General features: G+C 44.8%; 1 protein-coding gene across 1 annotated transcript in view; it reads left to right on the forward strand.

The window, feature by feature from the left end:
* The window catches only part of IRAK1BP1 (interleukin 1 receptor associated kinase 1 binding protein 1), a 63,620-nt gene extending 47,725 nt beyond the window's left edge, over positions 1-15,895 (forward strand). Inside the window, exons 3-4 of the mRNA XM_085610987.1 lie at positions 8,783-8,913; positions 10,467-15,895. Of these exons, the coding sequence (XP_085467113.1) occupies positions 8,783-8,913; positions 10,467-10,722 (387 nt within the window). The 3' untranslated portion in view covers positions 10,723-15,895. The remainder of the gene's footprint in view (positions 1-8,782; positions 8,914-10,466) is intronic.
* The last annotated feature ends 1,595 nt before the right edge of the window (positions 15,896-17,490 follow it).

Below are 17,490 nucleotides of genomic sequence, written 5' to 3' on the forward strand. Positions count from 1 at the left end.
CTAGGGCCATAGCTGCGGGTTCCCACTCCCCGGTTTCCTCAACCTCCTCCCCCAGGGCTACGTTGGCTATCTTCGCAGGGGTTGCCGCAGGGGGGACTTGGGTGGCCATGGGGCACTCCGGGTCATTGGCGTAGTGCCCGGGCTTCTGGCAGCGGAAACAAGTGACGGTTACCCGGTGCCCCCGTCTCCCGGGGGTCCGGTTACTGGTGGGGGGGGCGCTGGGAAAGGTGGAGGTTGGGTCTTTGGGGGGCTAGGCTGGGACTCTCTCTGCCCTCCCTGGTTCCCTCCTCCTCTCTGGCGGGGTGGTCCCTGACTGGCTCGGGGGTATTCTCCTACCATGCCCCGGGGGACCCGGGTGTTGGTCCAGCGGTCTGCTTCCACAGCCAGCTTCCTGGGATCGGTGAGTTTGCTGTCGAGCAGATGCTGGCGTAGTTCCACAAAGCAGTTCGCAGCCAGGTGTTCCCACAACATGAGGTCGGTGAGTTCCTCAAGGGTGGTGACTTTGCTGCCCTTGATCCACCCATCGAAGGCCCGACTGAAAAAGTTTACATACTCCACCCAGGTGGTGCCCGGGATCTTCCTGCAGTCCCGGAATCGCTGACGGTACATCTCGGGGGTGAGGCCGTACCTTGTGAGTAGAGCCTCTTTCATGTGGCTGTAGGAGGTCTGCAGGGAGATGGGTAGGTCGAGCAGGGTGTCTCTCCCTTCGCTCAGAAACCGTCCCCACAACCCTGCCCCCCAGTCCTTCTGCGGGACCCGATGGGAGGTCATGGCGACCTCGTAGGCCCTGAACCATTGTTGAATGTCATCGTTTTTATAATATTCTTTGACCACGTCCTTGGGGATGTGGACCTTCTGCTCCGCTGGGGAGGCCGCCTCTCGGTTTCCCGGGGGCCTCCCTTCCTCGTTTCTGGCCTTGAGCTCGATTTCCTTCAAGCTGCGTTCGTGCTCTAGTTGAAGCTTCCTTCCTTCGTGCTCCCGTTGGAGCTTCTTCTCTTCTAGTTCGCCTTGTACGCGCATTTGCTCTACTGCTAGCTTTTTTTCCGCTAACTTCAATTCGCCTTCGATTTTGAGTTTGGCTAACTCGAGTTCGTGATGGCGACTTCTCTCTCTGTCCGCGAGTTCTTCCGGGGATAGGCCCCCGTCTGGTACGATGCCTCGCACCTGATTGCTGCTGCTTTCGCCTTGGGGGGTTCGGCTTCGTCGGGGCGCTCCCCCGTGCCTTCTGGGCGGGAGGCCCCGGTATCCACCCAAGCTTTCAGTGCTTTCTGCAAATCTTCTTTGGTGTTGAGACCGGTGGTAGCGATTTTAAGCTCTTTGCAGAATTGCTTTAGTTCTTTGTGCGTGTATTCTTCTAGTTGTTCCACCTGGAACACCCTGTTGGCGTTGGTTTCTGCGGGGCTCATGGCGCTTCCTTCTGCCATCTTTGTCGGTAGTGCGTCCGTCGTTCACGGTACGATCTCTAGGTTATGGGCCCGAATCCCGTCGCTTGCCACCAATGTTAGACGGCGACCTCAGAGGAGCCCGGAAAGGGGTCCTGACTACCCTGAGACCTACCCTCGAAGTATCGTAGCCGGGCACTGGCGGGAGACTCCTCAGGGGGAGGAATCTCGTATCTAGGATCGTACCCCTGGCACCACACGACACAGAGACACCACACCGTGCGTTCTTAGGAATCAATCTTTATCAATCAGATTAGCACTGCAAATATGTACAAGGAGAGCGTGGGCTCAATGAGTCTCGGCAGGGATAGGGGGTAGCGGGACAGTCTCTGGCAAAGGTTCAAGGCAGGGACGTACCCGGCGCACAGCTCACAATCCTCGAGCTGGGGGATACGCTTGTTGTAGTTGGGGTCCGGCGGGACCGTGAGCGTCCGTGGGAGCCGCGAGTCACTCAGCAGGGCTCAGGTACAAGTTCGGAGGTCTTACGATCTTCAGGGAGCCGCGAGTCACTCAGCAGGGCTCAGGTACAAGTTCGGAGGTCTTACGATCTTCAGGGAGCCGCGAGTCACTCAGCAGGGCTCAGGTACAAGTTCGGAGGTCTTACGATCTTCAGGGAGCCGCGAGTCACTCAGCAGGGCTCAGGTACAAGTTCCAGGAGCCGCGACCACGTCAGCAGGGCTCTTGTTGTTCCAGCGTCGAATCTGCCGGACAGTCCCAGAGCACCCCTTGTTATAGGTCGACCCCTCTTTGATGTCCGGAGTCTGTGCAGGCAGGGGTCTTGTCACCTGGGGGTCGCTTGTCGGGGTTTCCTGCCATTGTCTTTTGATCCTTTCAGGGCCGGGTCGGGAGGAGTCCCAGACACCCAGCAGGCGTGGAGCCAGCCCTCAGGGAGGCCGGAGGGCCGATCGAAACCCATCGTCCCAGGGGAGTCCAGAGGTGCGATAGAAACTGCTCCTCCCTCTCTCATCCCCTGGAAGCGTGATGTCCTCCAGCCGGAGTGGCGCCTCTAGGCCCGGGTCGCGCTGGGGCCGGGCGGCCATCTTGGTGCATGAAGTGGGCACGCTGGCCCGGGGTGGCCAAAAGGAGAGAGGCCATGGACGAGGATGTCCGGGTCGGGTGCGTGTGTTCTGGTGGGAAGGATCGGCTAGGCCGTGTGCTCGGGGCTGCAGGTACCAGGTTAGGTGGTGCGGGGACAAGTAGAGCCATGCTACGAGGCCGGGTCCAACAGCGGGTGTTTAAGTACAGCACCCGGATGGAAGTGTCGCTCCTAGCTGGTTTAGCAGGGGGTGTGTTCCTGCCAGGGGGGGGGTGGGTCTGGGCGTGCGAGGCCGGTTGTGGTGATTCGTCTGATGGTGGCAGGGGAAGGCGGTGGGTAAAGGAGTTGCAATTCTCTGAGGGCTTTAGACGAGTATGAGATGGGGTGGCCGACGAGGCTGGCCCCTGGTCCCGGCCTGGCGCGGACAGGCGCAGACGGGCTTGCCTTTGGCGCGCTGACGGCGTGCCCGCTGCGCGCGTCCGGAGGAGGCACATTGTTTTTGATTGAAGGGGAGGGGGCGAGGCCTCATGGCCGTGGGCGTGGCCTGTGGGTTTGACGAAATGGCGGCAAAAGAACTCCGACCCGCGGCAGCGCTTAGATCGGCTGCGCAGGGATTTCTGATGCAGGTAGGTGGGGGGGGGGGGAGTGCTCAGGGGGAAGTGCCCAACCGATAAACACAATAGTTTCTAAAATACACAATTTTAAAACAAACGAGCGTACTCCCGGCTTTCCGCCTCAGGAGTGTTGCGACCTCTAATGCGGGCTCTGTAGATCACCGCGCCTTATATAGGGTCCAGCAAAGGGCGTGGCCTCACGGCCATGGGCGTGGCCTGTGGGTTTGACGAAATGGCGGCAAAAGAACTCCGACCCGCGGCAGCGCTTAGATCGGCTGCGCGGGGATTTCTGATGCAGGTAGGTGGGGGGAGTGCTCAGGGGGAAGTGCCCAACAGATAAACACAATAGTTTCTAAAATACACAATTTTAAAACAAACAAGCGTACTCCCGGCTTTCCGCCTCAGGAGTGTTGCGACCTCTAATGAAATACATACATTGATAACAAAACCCTAGTTTGCAGAGTTCAAAATCCAGCAGTTTTATCTAGACAATCTGTGTGGTTACAGAAAAATAATGATTTTGTTTACCTTTCATTAAGCGTTTATTTAACAATGAACAGGGCTAGTAGAATTTGTGGATCAGACAATGGACAGTGGACTGTTAGTGGAATTATGCGATTTCGTGGTTGTGCATTTAGCATTTAAGTATGGATTTAAAGCACTTGCCATATATTTTTTCACATAATTTCCAGATTTCAGCACAACAGAGAATTTTATTTCTAGATGTAATGGATCAAAATAATGCCACCAGAGAATATGTAACTTAATGCCCCAAAATTTGCTTTTTTTGCTGTATCATTTAGGTAAAGCTGCTTCATAATTCGATCATCCATTACACATAATCATAGTGGTCCTAATAATGGAAAGCTCTGCAGAGTGGTGACAAGGCTGTCATTATGATAATGAAACCTATATTTCCACAACAGCCCCTGAAATATTTTTCATACTTCACTGGTCTCAGTGAAATATAGCTTTTTATTAGAACGTAATTTTGTGCACTAAAGGTTTCAAATATGTAGTATGTATGTTTATGGCATGCCAGTGAAAATATATGTGACCCGATAACACATGTAGGTTGTGCTTATTGCCTCAAATATTCTATTCTAAAATCACTTCACGTAAGAATACAACTCTAGCTGCACTAACAAGTTCTAGACTGTGATTCTGTCAAGCTGTATGGATTTAACCTTTTGTGCTTGGGTTGGTGCAAATGGAACACTGCATGGTATAAACCATTCATTGAGATCCACTTAGTGTAGTATGCCTTTCTCAACGTTATTGAGGGAGGGGAGGGGTTAGGCATTACGGCTTATGAGAGGTAAAGCATTATGACTTAATGTGAATAAGTATCCATTTGAATAAAGAAATGGTGATGAAGATCTAACGTGAAGTTAAATTTTATTTATTCTGTGTTTTTCTACACCTAGAGACAAGCGGCGCTCAGGCATGGGGGTCTTTTCAGTGTCCGGGGCTTTTTCAGGGCCCAAAATGCTGTGAGAATGTAAGTGAGCATTCTCACTGTACATCTCAAAAACAGAAAAGCACAACTGAGATTCTGAGAAGTTCAGTCTATAATACTTCACAGTCAAACGGAGCAAAAAGCACTCTCATATCTCTCTGAAGGTCCCCGTTCAAGTGCTGCCCACTATTTAGTAATGTTTGACACGTGTTCCATATTTATTAAAATGGTAAGTAATGTTTGGAGAGTTGGTGGGCATGTCTTGTGCCAGATGCTAACTCCAGGCTTCAGCAACCAAATCAAAAACTCCCCTCCTGAGAAGGACCTTGCTGTAATTAATCCAAGTGGGTAGAGTGTCACGTTGGCTATACAGGCTGTCTCAGTTCTCTCCCAATGCATGATGGTACTTGTAGTCACTAACAGTTTTTACTAACAATAGGTAAGTGTAAGAAATTAGATTGTTTGAGGGAGTTTGAAGCCTCACCCAGGCAACAACTATTATGCTTGTCAGTGTGAAACACAAAAGTCACTAAATTAGCCTATGCTTAACCTTAACTTGTCGTAAAAACAGTCAGACTTAACTTGGAGGCACTGTGTAAACCGTAATAAAGTAAAAACAGCACAAGAAAAATCCAAAGCAATTTTTAAAAATATGGTACATTTTAGTAAATAAAATGAATCTAAAATGACAAAAATCCAATCAACAGAACTAGGGTCATTTTGGATAAGTATAGCAATGCCCAACTCTGTCATCTGGTGGAGCTAGACCTGGGGAAAGTCACAAGTTCAGGACAACTGTTATGGATCACGTATCAGGTACAGGGACCAGGTTAGTTCCACCAAAAAAGCCTTGGGTGAAAGAAGCAAGGCCAGTCTTCTTTTTCAGAGAGCAGGACAGGCTTCAAGCAGCAGGACAGTACTCCAGTGAACAAATCCGACCTCAAACTACTGGGCAGGCAGTGTAGGCCTCTAGTAGCAGAATGGCATTCCTCTGGGAAACCGGACAGGCCTCTGGCAGCAAGGCAGACCCCTGTGCAACAAGGCAATCCTTCTGTAATGTCCACTGGTCCAGGAGTGTACTGATGTGTTGGTCCTAGAGTCCAATACTTATACCGAGTGTCAGCCTTTGAAGCAGGGGAATTTCCTGTTTTACCCTCACATCTGGTTCTGGAAAGTTCTCCCTTTCCTGTGCCAGGCTCTGAGAAGTCTGGGTGACAAAAGCCTAGTGTTGGGTTCCTTTGATTGTGTTGGAGGCAAGCCGTTTGAAGTATAAACAGCTCTGCCACTAGCCATCCTAGCAGGATGACCCATCCTGACAATACCTAGTTCCCTTTTGTGTCACTGTCTGGGAGGAATACACACAGCCCAACAGCAGAGACAATCATACTCATGTGACCCAGGAGACTGGCATCAGGCAGCAAATGGTTAGGACAAAACTAACTTTAAAAAAGTGGCATTTTCAAAATTGTGACTTAAAATTTGACTAAAGATAATTTCATAATTACATTTTGTTTGAGTTCCAACTTGATAGCTCATTCAAAAGTTAACACGTATTAAATATAATAAGGTACCCCACTGTAATCCTATGGGAGAGGTAGGGCTTACAGTAGTAAAAATTCATTTAAAGGTTTTTCAGTGCTAGGGCATGTAAAATTTAAAAACGCATACCCTACTTTTTAAATACACGTCAACCTGCTCCAGGGGCTTTTAGAGCTTACCTTAGGGGTGACTTATTCGTATTAAAAGTAGGCCTGGCAAATGTTTTATTTTGACAGGCCTGCAACTGTAATACCACAATGGCAGACTTTGAATACTGCACCTCACTTCTTGTTTCATTAAGTTACAAAACTGTGCACTGCTGCACAGCAGAAGGATAATATTATTTAGAATGGAATGGTGCACCAGGCAAAGGTTCTCTTCACAGTAATCAATCAAACAGTCTTTGTGAATTTTCCTCTTTATTTATTTTTCTCTTCTTTCTGATATAATCTTCATACGTAATCTATGCACATTAAAAACATCCAGCCAACGCGTTTCGTTTAAAATATTGAACGACATCAGGGCTGTAAACAATATATAAAATAAAAATACATATAAAAATGACAAAACACCATAAAAGACAATTCGTAACACAATCCAAGGTACGATCAACATACATAACTGACACATATGGACATAATGTAAAAAATTATTTATAAAATCATATACATAAAACACAAACACTGGAAATTCAAAATCATAACAAATGACAATATAACAAGACCAATGACACCAGAATATAGAAAATTCCCTATTTCCCTAAATTATTAAACTCCTAACAATACGTGATAAGAGCTCATTAAGAAAGATCTGAGTAACAATCCCAACCACCCACTGGAGGTGAGTGTGCGATGGGAGACGGGGTTGAACGCTGCAGAGATGTCGAGCAGGATTAGAGCCGCGGTGTGTCCTTTGTCGTGAAGGGTGCGGAAGTCGTCTGTGACGGTAAGTGGAGCGGTCTCGGTGTTGTGGTTGCTGCGGAATCTGGATTGGGAGGGGTCAAGGATGGAGTTTTCCTTGATGAAAGTTGTTAGTTGTGCATTGATGGTCTTCTCAGTGAATTTGGCTGCAAAGGGGAGGAGGGAGATGGGTCGGTAGTTCTTGAGGTCTGTGGGTGTCTGCTGAGGGCTTCTTGAGAAGGGGGTCTGACTTCTGCCCGTTTCCAGTCATCGGGAAAGATGCCGTTCTTGAAGGTGACGTTGATAGTGCATCGTAGTTCTGGAGCGATGGAAGTGGCGGCTCTGTGGAAGATGTGCGGCGGGCAAGGGTCCGTGGGGGCTCCTGAGTGGATGCCTTTCATGGTCGAAGTGGTGTCTTTGGTGGTAACTGGGGTCCAGGAGGAGATGGTGGGCTGGCTGGCGTTGCTCGAGGAGGAGTGGTTTGGGAGTCAGATGTCTAGTCGTTGAAGTTGTCGTAGAGGCCCTTGATATTCAGATGGAAGGTTGTTGCAGAGGTCCTGGGAAGGGGTGATGTCCGTAGTTTCACTGGGGGGGTATAGTGAATTCCTGGATGACGCTGAAGAGTTCCTTGGAGTTGCTGGTGTTGGCGAGGATCTTTTTTGGATGAAGGTCCTTTTGGTGGATCTTATGGGTTGGTGGTATTCTGCCATGGCGTTCCTGAAGGTGGTACAATCTTCTGACGTTTTACTGTTTCTCCAGTTTTTCTCAAGACATATGCAGGTGCGTCTGGCTAAAGTGGGCCTACTAAAGAACCTGCAAGATCAATATCATACTTTTTAAATGATTGGATTCCTTTGATATAGAATTTATTCTACATATTAATAAGTAATGCTCAGAATTTAAACTTGATCACAGTAGTGTATGAGGCTGCTTTCATATGCAGCTTGCTGTCATATTTCCCTACTTCACTTCTTTACGTTTCTTTAATTAGAAATTGAGCTGGCCTTTCCCATTCATAAAATTGTAAAAGAAATGATACACATCTCTAGGAAGAGCAGCTTCCCAAACTTTACAAATACAGACAGATAAATGAATAACCAATTGCTTTCTTTACTTCTCTTTTTCATCATTCTATCTTTATTGTGCCGTTTCCATTTTCACCTCTATTTTCTTTTCAACCCAGTTGTTACCTTTCCTCGGATTCATTCCATCTCCGTTTCATTTTCCTCCTTTCTCTATCACCCTTTCTGTTCCCATATTATTTCCTCTTTCATTCCTTTGGTAGGTTAAAGACATTGTTATTTACAACGCCAATACGCCTAACTCTCACAAATGCGAGACAAATTTGCATTGCAAATGCTTGTTTCATGTATTACTGCTTTCTTGAGGTGTACCGACCAAACTGTAGGAATCTGCTTAGAAGCGAGGCATCATTTATCTTCGAAAAATCTCAAGCGTTCAGATATTGCTGATGGAGAAGAGGGTATAACACTTTGTTGTGTCTGTTCAGAACTTGACATAACTGTAATTACGATTTGTGTTTTTAATTTTTAATTTCTATTGCGTGTGCTTGCCGAAAAATTTAAAACCTGGCACACTTGCCAAGGCCAGACCTATTAGCTGTGGTAATGCATGTTCTATTAATGAGCATAAGCACAACATTTTCACATTTTCTACTCCTTCAGAACTGTTCGAACATAAATCGCATTGTTTCTGTTTTAGGATTTCTATTTTAGCATTCAATACTGCATTGGCCACAACCTAAAATATCTTCAACTTTTTCTGTTTTACAGATATGCGTTATATTTGAGGACTTTGATAAAATGCAGACTATTTCAAACCTACTTGTTGAAAAACTGGATATTTCTGTGACCATCTCCCCCCCACACTTTTATCACACACCGGAATCTGTGGAAGCTCTACGGTAAGTTTTTGAACTAAGGTCGCTTTTTCATTTGAGTGACCCAAGCACAGCACAAGTCCTAGAAAAACAGAAGTGGGGGAACTAACCTAGTTAGACATCCCGACGCGCGACATAATGGTGCCTTACATCAAGGCACAGTACTTCACGGCACATGCCATCACAGCGCATGACATCACAGGACTTGACATAATAGAAAGTGGCATCACAAGCCTCCACTTTACAGGAAGTGGCATCACAAGAAGTGACATAAGATCTAAAGCCCTCACATATATGTTTAGCAGGTGTATCATGTGTACGTTTGAGCGCATTGCAAGGATAATAGCAAAGTGAGCTATGGAAGATAATATGTGACTTCTACACCTTGCAGTCCCCTAGTTTTATGTAACATATCATGTACATTCAATTACAAACGTACATAATTCATTGTACATGTAATATGCATATGATGATGTAAAGCGCTCTGACACCCTGCATTGGGATGAGTCAGGCGGGCAACTAGAGCCAAATTTTTTGGGGGGGGGGGGCTGAAAAAGATTTCGGGGGGGGGGGAGGGCTAAGTCTTCCAGCCATAGGCAGAGTGGCTGTAAAAAGGGGTGAAAACACAAAAGCCTCATTAACGAGTAAATGGTCTTTTAAAGACCTGTGAAGTACTCTGGTCCGGCTGCAATTAGACGGACGCCAGCCGCGAGGCTGACTCAGCCGGGCTGAGACACATGATGGGGGGGGGGGGGGGTGGTGATGGGGGGGGGGGGGCTGAAGCCCGGTGAGCCCAATGGGTTTTGCGCGCCTGGGATGAGTAGGTCTATACAAGAAAAAATAGTGGTACTTAAATTATTTCAACGCCGCCTCAGGTGTAGTAAGCTCTATATAAATGCAATTTGCTGTGTGTAAATACTGGGAAAGACCAACACGTCTGACATTCTTACAGTGCATGCATATCTCCTCAACAGGGACTGAACAAAGTGAAAAGCTACCTTTCTTAAGTATGTGTGAAGTGCTAACCTTTGTTTCCCCTCCGCTTCATTTGCATCTAGATGTGAGGCTCCTGACTGCTCTCAGCCCAGAGACTCACAAAAGGAGGCCTGATGACCCCTCAAACTAGGCCTTTCTTATGGGCCCTGCAGGAGTCTTAAATAAGAAAGCCCCTTCCCAGCCTGCACCTTGTTGCTTGTTGCAGAAGGAAAGCAGTCAGCATGCAGGGGCTTCTGAAAATGTCCCGATGTTTGAAAATTACACCGGGACGAGGGGACGAGTTGAGCACAAATTCTTGGCAGGGTGGACGGTGTTCACCCTGTAAAAAAAGTGGGTGGATGCCATCCACCATGTGTACCCCCGACTCGTGCCCTGGACCCAAGTAAAGTAACAAGGCTGGCAAGACGACCTTTTAAAACTTGTTCGAAAAGCCTATATACTGAAATATATCATCTGTGTGCCTTATGAAATATCTCGATATTGATTTATCGCCAAAGTGCATACTGCTGCTATTTTACACATTTTGGTCTGGCTTTCGGTCCAAAAGAATTTTGATATGGTCTGTATTTTTCGGTTTCTAGACGGAGAGTTTGCCTTGCTGCTGTTGGAAATGCTCGGCGCAAAGCTCAGGAAGTCTGTCGTTTGGTTGGACAGGCACTGGGAAAGCCTTTGCTGATCAGGGAAGATGAGATGAAAGAGTGGGAATGCCAAGCAGATAACCAGCAAGATGGATTGTCCATTCAACAGAAAATTAAATACACAACAATATCTGCTGCATCAAAAGTCTTTGCCACATTCGAAATAAAAGGAAATAAAAAAAATGTTAAGCTGAGTTAATGGAATAGTAGTAGCATGTGTATGTTTTCGCTGACTGGTTAGCACATCACAATACTCTGATCTTCATGACCACACTAAGGAAGTATTAATTGGCAATAAGATCAATGTCTACCCCCTAAGAGCGATATACTTACTGACTCGCTTGCTAATTCGCGCAAAACCTTACAAAGTTGAACCTGTTGCTATAAACGAAGTGCTCCGTTTCCATTCTCATTTTTCCAGCGATTGGGCCTGCCATTTCTTGTGTCCATGTGGTAATTCCCGTCAGCCCGTGCTAGAAATTAATCCTGGGACAGAAGGGTTAATGTGGAGAAGGGCGGACTTATGTGATGAGGACATGCTCATGCAAAAATTCTGGTTTAAAACCAACGATCTTTATTTCATATACTGAAATGCCACCTTTCATCTTTCTACAAAGAAAAGCCCTCTGTTTTCAGCCTCACCTTTCCAGACATTGGGCTCATTCCTTCTCTTTTCTGTGTCTCCGTGGCGACTCTTGGTATATTGTTCTGGACAGGTCTTTGTGCAGCAGGCTTGTATGAAGATAGCAAATATTTTGTGACATGGTGCAGTCACACTAGAAGACACCAGAGTATTAGTTCTATCTTCTTCACGGATCAAGGCGACGAACCATGAATTGAGCAAATTGCTTTGACTCTGCTGTCAGGTTCGAAGGTTAGTTGGTGGCAAACATGACAGTCTGCCTATATCGTGGTGCTCAGTTACAGAAAGGAGTATCCATCTAACATACCTCTGAGAACATCAATGCTATTTTGTTATATAAATCTCTAGACCATTAATTATGAAAACATGCTCAGACAAAAAAAAATATCCAACAGATTACTTTTGCGAGGAGGGGAAGGAAAATAAAATAATGGTGCGGTCACCTATGCGAACTCTTGAGACGTAGAATTGTTTGCTACTACACCACACAATAAGGTTGTAAAAGTTAATGATATTACTGCTCCTCGTTCATGCTATTGGATCCTATAATTGAAGATATTGATAACAACCAATCACCCTCAGACTAGAGCTTGGATTCAGATTTGTACGGTAGAGAAGAGCCCACAGCTAGACCGTTGTCTTCTCAGATTGTATTATTAGAACTTGTGTCCTGCTGGCATTCCTGGAGGTACTTTCCTCCTTTAGTGTACGTACAGAATTTGTTTAACATTTACTATTGAATAAAATCATATACTTGCATATAGCAGGACTTTCACGAACCACCAAATTTTGCCTCATGACCCACAATTTGGGAAACGCTGTGCTAGAAGCTAGAAGACTTATTCCAGTAAAAATAGCAAAGGTAACGACTATTGGTCAGCTACAGATAAATCAGGAGTGTTATTGTGGCAACAAGGAACCCGCTAGATTCGTGAGGTATAGGAACCTGTCCAAACAAAGGGTATGATTGCTCAGTCAGCTATGCCTTCTCTAGTGAATTTCGTTTGGCAAAAATACAACAGTGCATCTGAACCATAATAATTCAGGGTCTAATATCACAATTTCAAAGGAACAAACAAAACTATGTAAAGCAAATGAGAATGATTTTACTGCCCTTTGTAGTAAAAAACAGATAATTGATAAGTCTAGGTGCATACTTTCAGAAAGTGTTGGTGAATGGTAAACCAACGTCCAAAAAGGAAAAAAATATCGCATTTTTGAAAGTTAAAAGGCAAACCAGGAACTGCACTTTTGTTGAAGCAAAGTACTAAGACTCTTGAACCTATTGTACCTTTTAGTCATGAGGTGAATGATTGGCCATTTTCATTACTGATTGTCTGTAATTTTGTTGATTATCTGGAAAACCATTCTACTACTCATTCAGCTTGAAAAGCGAATACTAAAATTCACTCAAGATCTACAAGGGGGGACAATACATTTGTCGGACACCCAGTTAGAGGTCGATTAACACGTTATATCAGGGAAAGGTCTTCGCAAATGGGGGTTTATCAGATTTAAGGCACACCATTGGTTTACCTGTTGGAGTGGTATACCTTTCTTATATTCAGGCAGTCCACGGAAGCATTCAGGTGGCAACCTCACAAATACAAATAACAATGTTTTGTTGACAGAAAATTAAACTTGTTAAAACTATTTGGCTTCCCATTTTGATCACGTTTCATAGCAGTATTTCTGAACCTCCATTCAGCAGCCTGGAATGTGAGGACCGGGCACGGTCTGTAGAATTAAAAATCAACCTGACTCCTTTGTACAAAACAAAATAACATGTCTATGTCTTGAAAGCGAGGAAACTCATCCGAGTTATTAAAAGACAGTTGCCTCAAAAGACATGAAACCTATAAAATGTATGCCCAGGTAGAGTCATAATTTGCACAAGAAAACTAGAATTGCCAACATACATTAAATACTTGGCTGCATACATTTAGTTTAGAAGAAATGGATGTTAACCTGTTCAGGGTATGCAATATGTAAGCCTGTTTGGTGTAATGCAAAGACCTAAACAGACAAAGCGTAAAGATGCCATACCACCATCAATATCCCTTCAGTGACCGCAGGAGGGATGCAAACTTCTTCCAATGTTTTACGTTTGCACCTGTTGTTTAGTGGTGGTGAATGGGTACCATCTGAGTATAAGGACGTTGTTGCTGCTTACGCAACTGGCCTAATGGGTAATGCCGCAACTGACCTAATGGATAATGCCCTCAGATTCATGAGCAGATCGTAAGATTAATATTCTATACAGCGACAGGTAGTAGGTCAGACATTAACAACTTTCCAAAATGGAGGAGAGGATGTGGTCCGTCGGCTAGACTGCCGACCTTGGTGCTGGAAACCAGGGTTCGAGCCCTGGGGTCGCGTCCACATCCTGTGATTCTGGGCAAATCACTTAATCTCCCCGGGCCTGAATGTGTAATGTAATACGGTGCTCATGTAAAGTGCTCCAATACCTTAGGGTCGAGTTCGCGCTATATAAATATGCAACAAAAATAAATAAATCTAGGTGCATATGGTTTAGTTACATGGAGATTTGGTTTTTTGCCAGACCTAATAATTAGCCAAACATCTTTTGCTCAGTTTTCTTGAAGGCCACTTTGCCTATGGCAGCCTGCCTCTCTGGCTCTAATGCAGAGGTCTTCAATCTATGGGGCACGACCCCCAGGTGGGCCGTGGAGTCATCAGAAGGGGTCGCGCATTCACCAGCCTCACGTCTGCCTCGAATCCAAAACGTTTCCTCTCTGTTTTGGATTAGAAATACTTGCATCTCAGGAGGCTCTCTGATTGGAGAATTAGGTAAAATAAGCCAATCATAATGTGGCTACGTCATCAATACCTGTCCTCCAATCAGAGAGACTGCAGCATGCATACCAGGAAATGCCCGCAAACTTTCTCCATAAAGATGGACCAGAACCTTTGCAATGCAGCCTGAACTTCGAGGGAGTTCTGTAATATTCCATGCTGTCACTGCTGCCTTCCTTGGCCATCGCTGCTTTTACCTCGTGTCCTGCTTTGTGGCTCGTTGCTGCCTCTTCATTAGGATCCCCTTGTTACTTCCGGCTGATTTCCAAGCCAACCCAAAGCTTCCCAGATTAATTAGGTAACCTGCCCCTTCCCCGCTGCAGTCATACACTAAAACTATCTTGCACACGCACACAGATCCTTATTTGTTTCCCTGATTGAGCCAGGAGGGGATTTGGGCAAAGGCTCTGGTTAATTTTTATTTTCTGTGTTCTGACCGTTTTTATTCTTTCCTGCGTGTGTGTCTATTTACTTTTGCTGCCTGAACTCCGCGCTCTATTTCATTTATTGCTCCAGAGAAACACAATGGAAGAGAGAATGTCTTTAAACACTGCGAGTCCGTGTGAGGCTTGATGCTGCTGACAATGGACAACCACAGTGAAATGCTTGGAAAGATGTTAACTAAGCAAAATGAAGATTATACATATATATTTTTTTACTTTTCAACTAAGAGACTAACTTGTTTGTAAGATAAGTGCAGTGAATGGACTACTGAAGATGACAAAGTTGATGTCTTAAACATCATTGCTTTTATGTTTGTTTAAATATCACTGCAGAGAAAGATTCAGGCAGCATGGTTAAATGAAAGTGTCAATGCTCATGTTATTTGTCTGAACGGAGAATAGATTTTTTTCAATAACTGACAAAGCCAAATATTTAACAGCATCAAAATTTTACATGGTTAAGCCTACACAACTCCAATATTATTAAACACATTTGGTTGTGCAGTCTTTGCTCAAATAAGCAGCACCGCAATGGAGCGGTGTGGTTTATGATGGTACTATTATGTTGCCCACTAAATTGACTTAATTTGGAACAGATTAGGATAAACCACATTTACTTACTGAATCTCCCTAATGGCCTCCTCACAGCAAAGTTTAACAAGCACTCAAATGATTAACTTTTTAAAAATTGATTTGTGCCGATCAAACATCTAGGTCTCACATGTGGCCTGTAAGCTGAAATGTACTTCAATATAAACTCCAGGGTTGGGTCAAAGGCTCTGGTTCATTTTTATGACTTTCAAATCTTTATTTTCAGTGTGCTTTCCGTTTTCATTCTTTAAGCAACAGTTTCATATGCATTTTTGTGACATTGGAATGTTTTTTACGGTGTCTTTTTCTGTTTTCATTCTTGTAGCAGCAGTTTATTATGCAGTTTTATGACTTGGGAATGTTGATTATTTTCTGTGTTCTTTCCATTTTAATTCTTGTAGCAGCAGTTTAATATGATGCCTTTGTTCGACCACGGTTGCCACCATTTCCAAAGAAAAGTGCTGGCCATTTGTTCATGTGCAGAACTCTGCAAAGGCTTGGGCATGGTATTTCAAATTGAGCTATTTTAGCATTGTTTGAATTTATTTTTAACATGGTGAATTAATGCATGGAATTGTGAACCAGTTCATTTCAGCTTTACCAGACAGGGATGAGCAGTTGTGCTGGAAAGAGTAAAGGGGTGAAGACTGTGAACGCCTTCAATTCTGTGTGGCTGTAAGACAGTTTTCAACAAGATATCGTTGACACACTGCAGCAGTGAATGCTTTGTGAGTTGTCCGCTCATATAAAACACATGCTGCCATTTGTGTTTGTAATGAGATTTTGTGCACTAAACTAAGCATGTGACTTAACGCTGAATTGTACCTTCGCATATATGCTGTTGTCATTGTGGTATTAAATACCAATGTTTGCCGAGACTGTTCTCTTGTGACATAATTTTCCATGACTGGTCTATAAGTTTGTCAGCAATAAATAACCATTAATCAACCAGGTACCGGGGAGGGGAGAAGGAGGAGACAATGGTATGTGGTAAACAGCTGTCTGTCTTAGGTCAAGGCCAGGCTATCACCGAATCACCGTGTGTGCTGATTTGGAGGCTACCGAGCTCCTCGCAGACACCCTGTGTGATCTTGAATAATCTAGTTTACCTCTCTGTTAGATTACCTGTGGTTGGTAGCTGCCTCAGGCTACATTGAACATCATCCACAATAATGAAATGGGTGTCTTTTGACTTCCATCTCTAGACTAGTGTATTTTGCTACCTTTCACAGCCTCTCTTCTGGCCCTCACCCTGCAAAGGCCTTCCCAAGACTAAGGCTCAGTTGAGCCAGTCTGACCGTGCAACATGTTGTCCTGCACCAAGTGCATGGGCGCACGTGTTCACAATGGATGTTATTCTCCTTCCAGACACTAAGCCTCCCACTGTACTGAACATATGGCCTGCAAAGAAGGGCACTTCTATGGGCACTGACGTCAAAGAGGTCATAGGTAACCTGCTAGGGTAAAGAGATGCACCGTGATCATAGGTAGTCTGCTTCAAGATGACCTTTGAGTTTAGCCCAAGCACACAAATCACAAGGGCATACCCCATGGCCGTCCTTATTCCACGTGAACATAATTATAGCCTAGGTGACTGGACACCCAGGCAGCCAGCCTCTTGGCATTTTCTCGTGGCCTTCAAAATGTATTGTTCCCTTGGCCAAGATGGTTATCAAAAACCAAAACAAATAACAAAACCCAAAAGACCACGAACCACAGTCACCCAAAAACCTTTGGTTTTGTTAAACACTGTTTAATTCTATTTCCCCACCGAAAAATGATTTGCCGTGGCACTTGGGGGCGCTTTTGGTTGTCGATGATGGTGAGTACCAAGTTCTCGACATTTTGGTCAGATCCTCCTGTCTAAAATGTTTTGACAGGAGGATCTTGGCATCAAAAAGTTTGAAGACCTCTGCTCTAATGTGACTTGAGCTAGCGTTGACATCTGTGTCATATTTGAAAGGTCTACAGCTTTGGATTTACATATCGAAGTGTTGCCAAGCAGATAAGGTATTGTTGAAAGCTGCAATTGACATTGACATCCTCAATGTTTTGGAAGCAGATCTTTGTGCTGTGATCTATAACAATTTCAGTTAATCACCGATGTGTCTACAGCTAGTCTCTAGCGACTGATGAATGTCAGAACACTTTAGTTAACACTGACAATTCAGAATATCCTTCAGGTAACTAAAGCCCCTTTTAAAATTCAAGCATACGAATATTCTTATTTTACAGACATACAGACAATTAAAAAAAATCTGAATTATATGTATATGATGTATAAATATATGCTCTAGCACAAGACAAATGTACTTGGATTATAGCAGTAACTTAAACTGATTTCTTAAGGTTCAGTCTTTTCAGTGCAACAGTTTGAAGAAGCATAGAATCAAGCACTAAACCGATAAAACATGTAGGATTTTTTGCTTGTGTAAACCATAATATAGATATTTTGGGTACATAAGTATGTACG

This window comes from Triturus cristatus, chromosome 6 (assembly GCF_964204655.1).
Source record: "Triturus cristatus chromosome 6, aTriCri1.1, whole genome shotgun sequence".
NCBI lineage: Eukaryota > Metazoa > Chordata > Amphibia > Caudata > Salamandridae > Triturus > Triturus cristatus.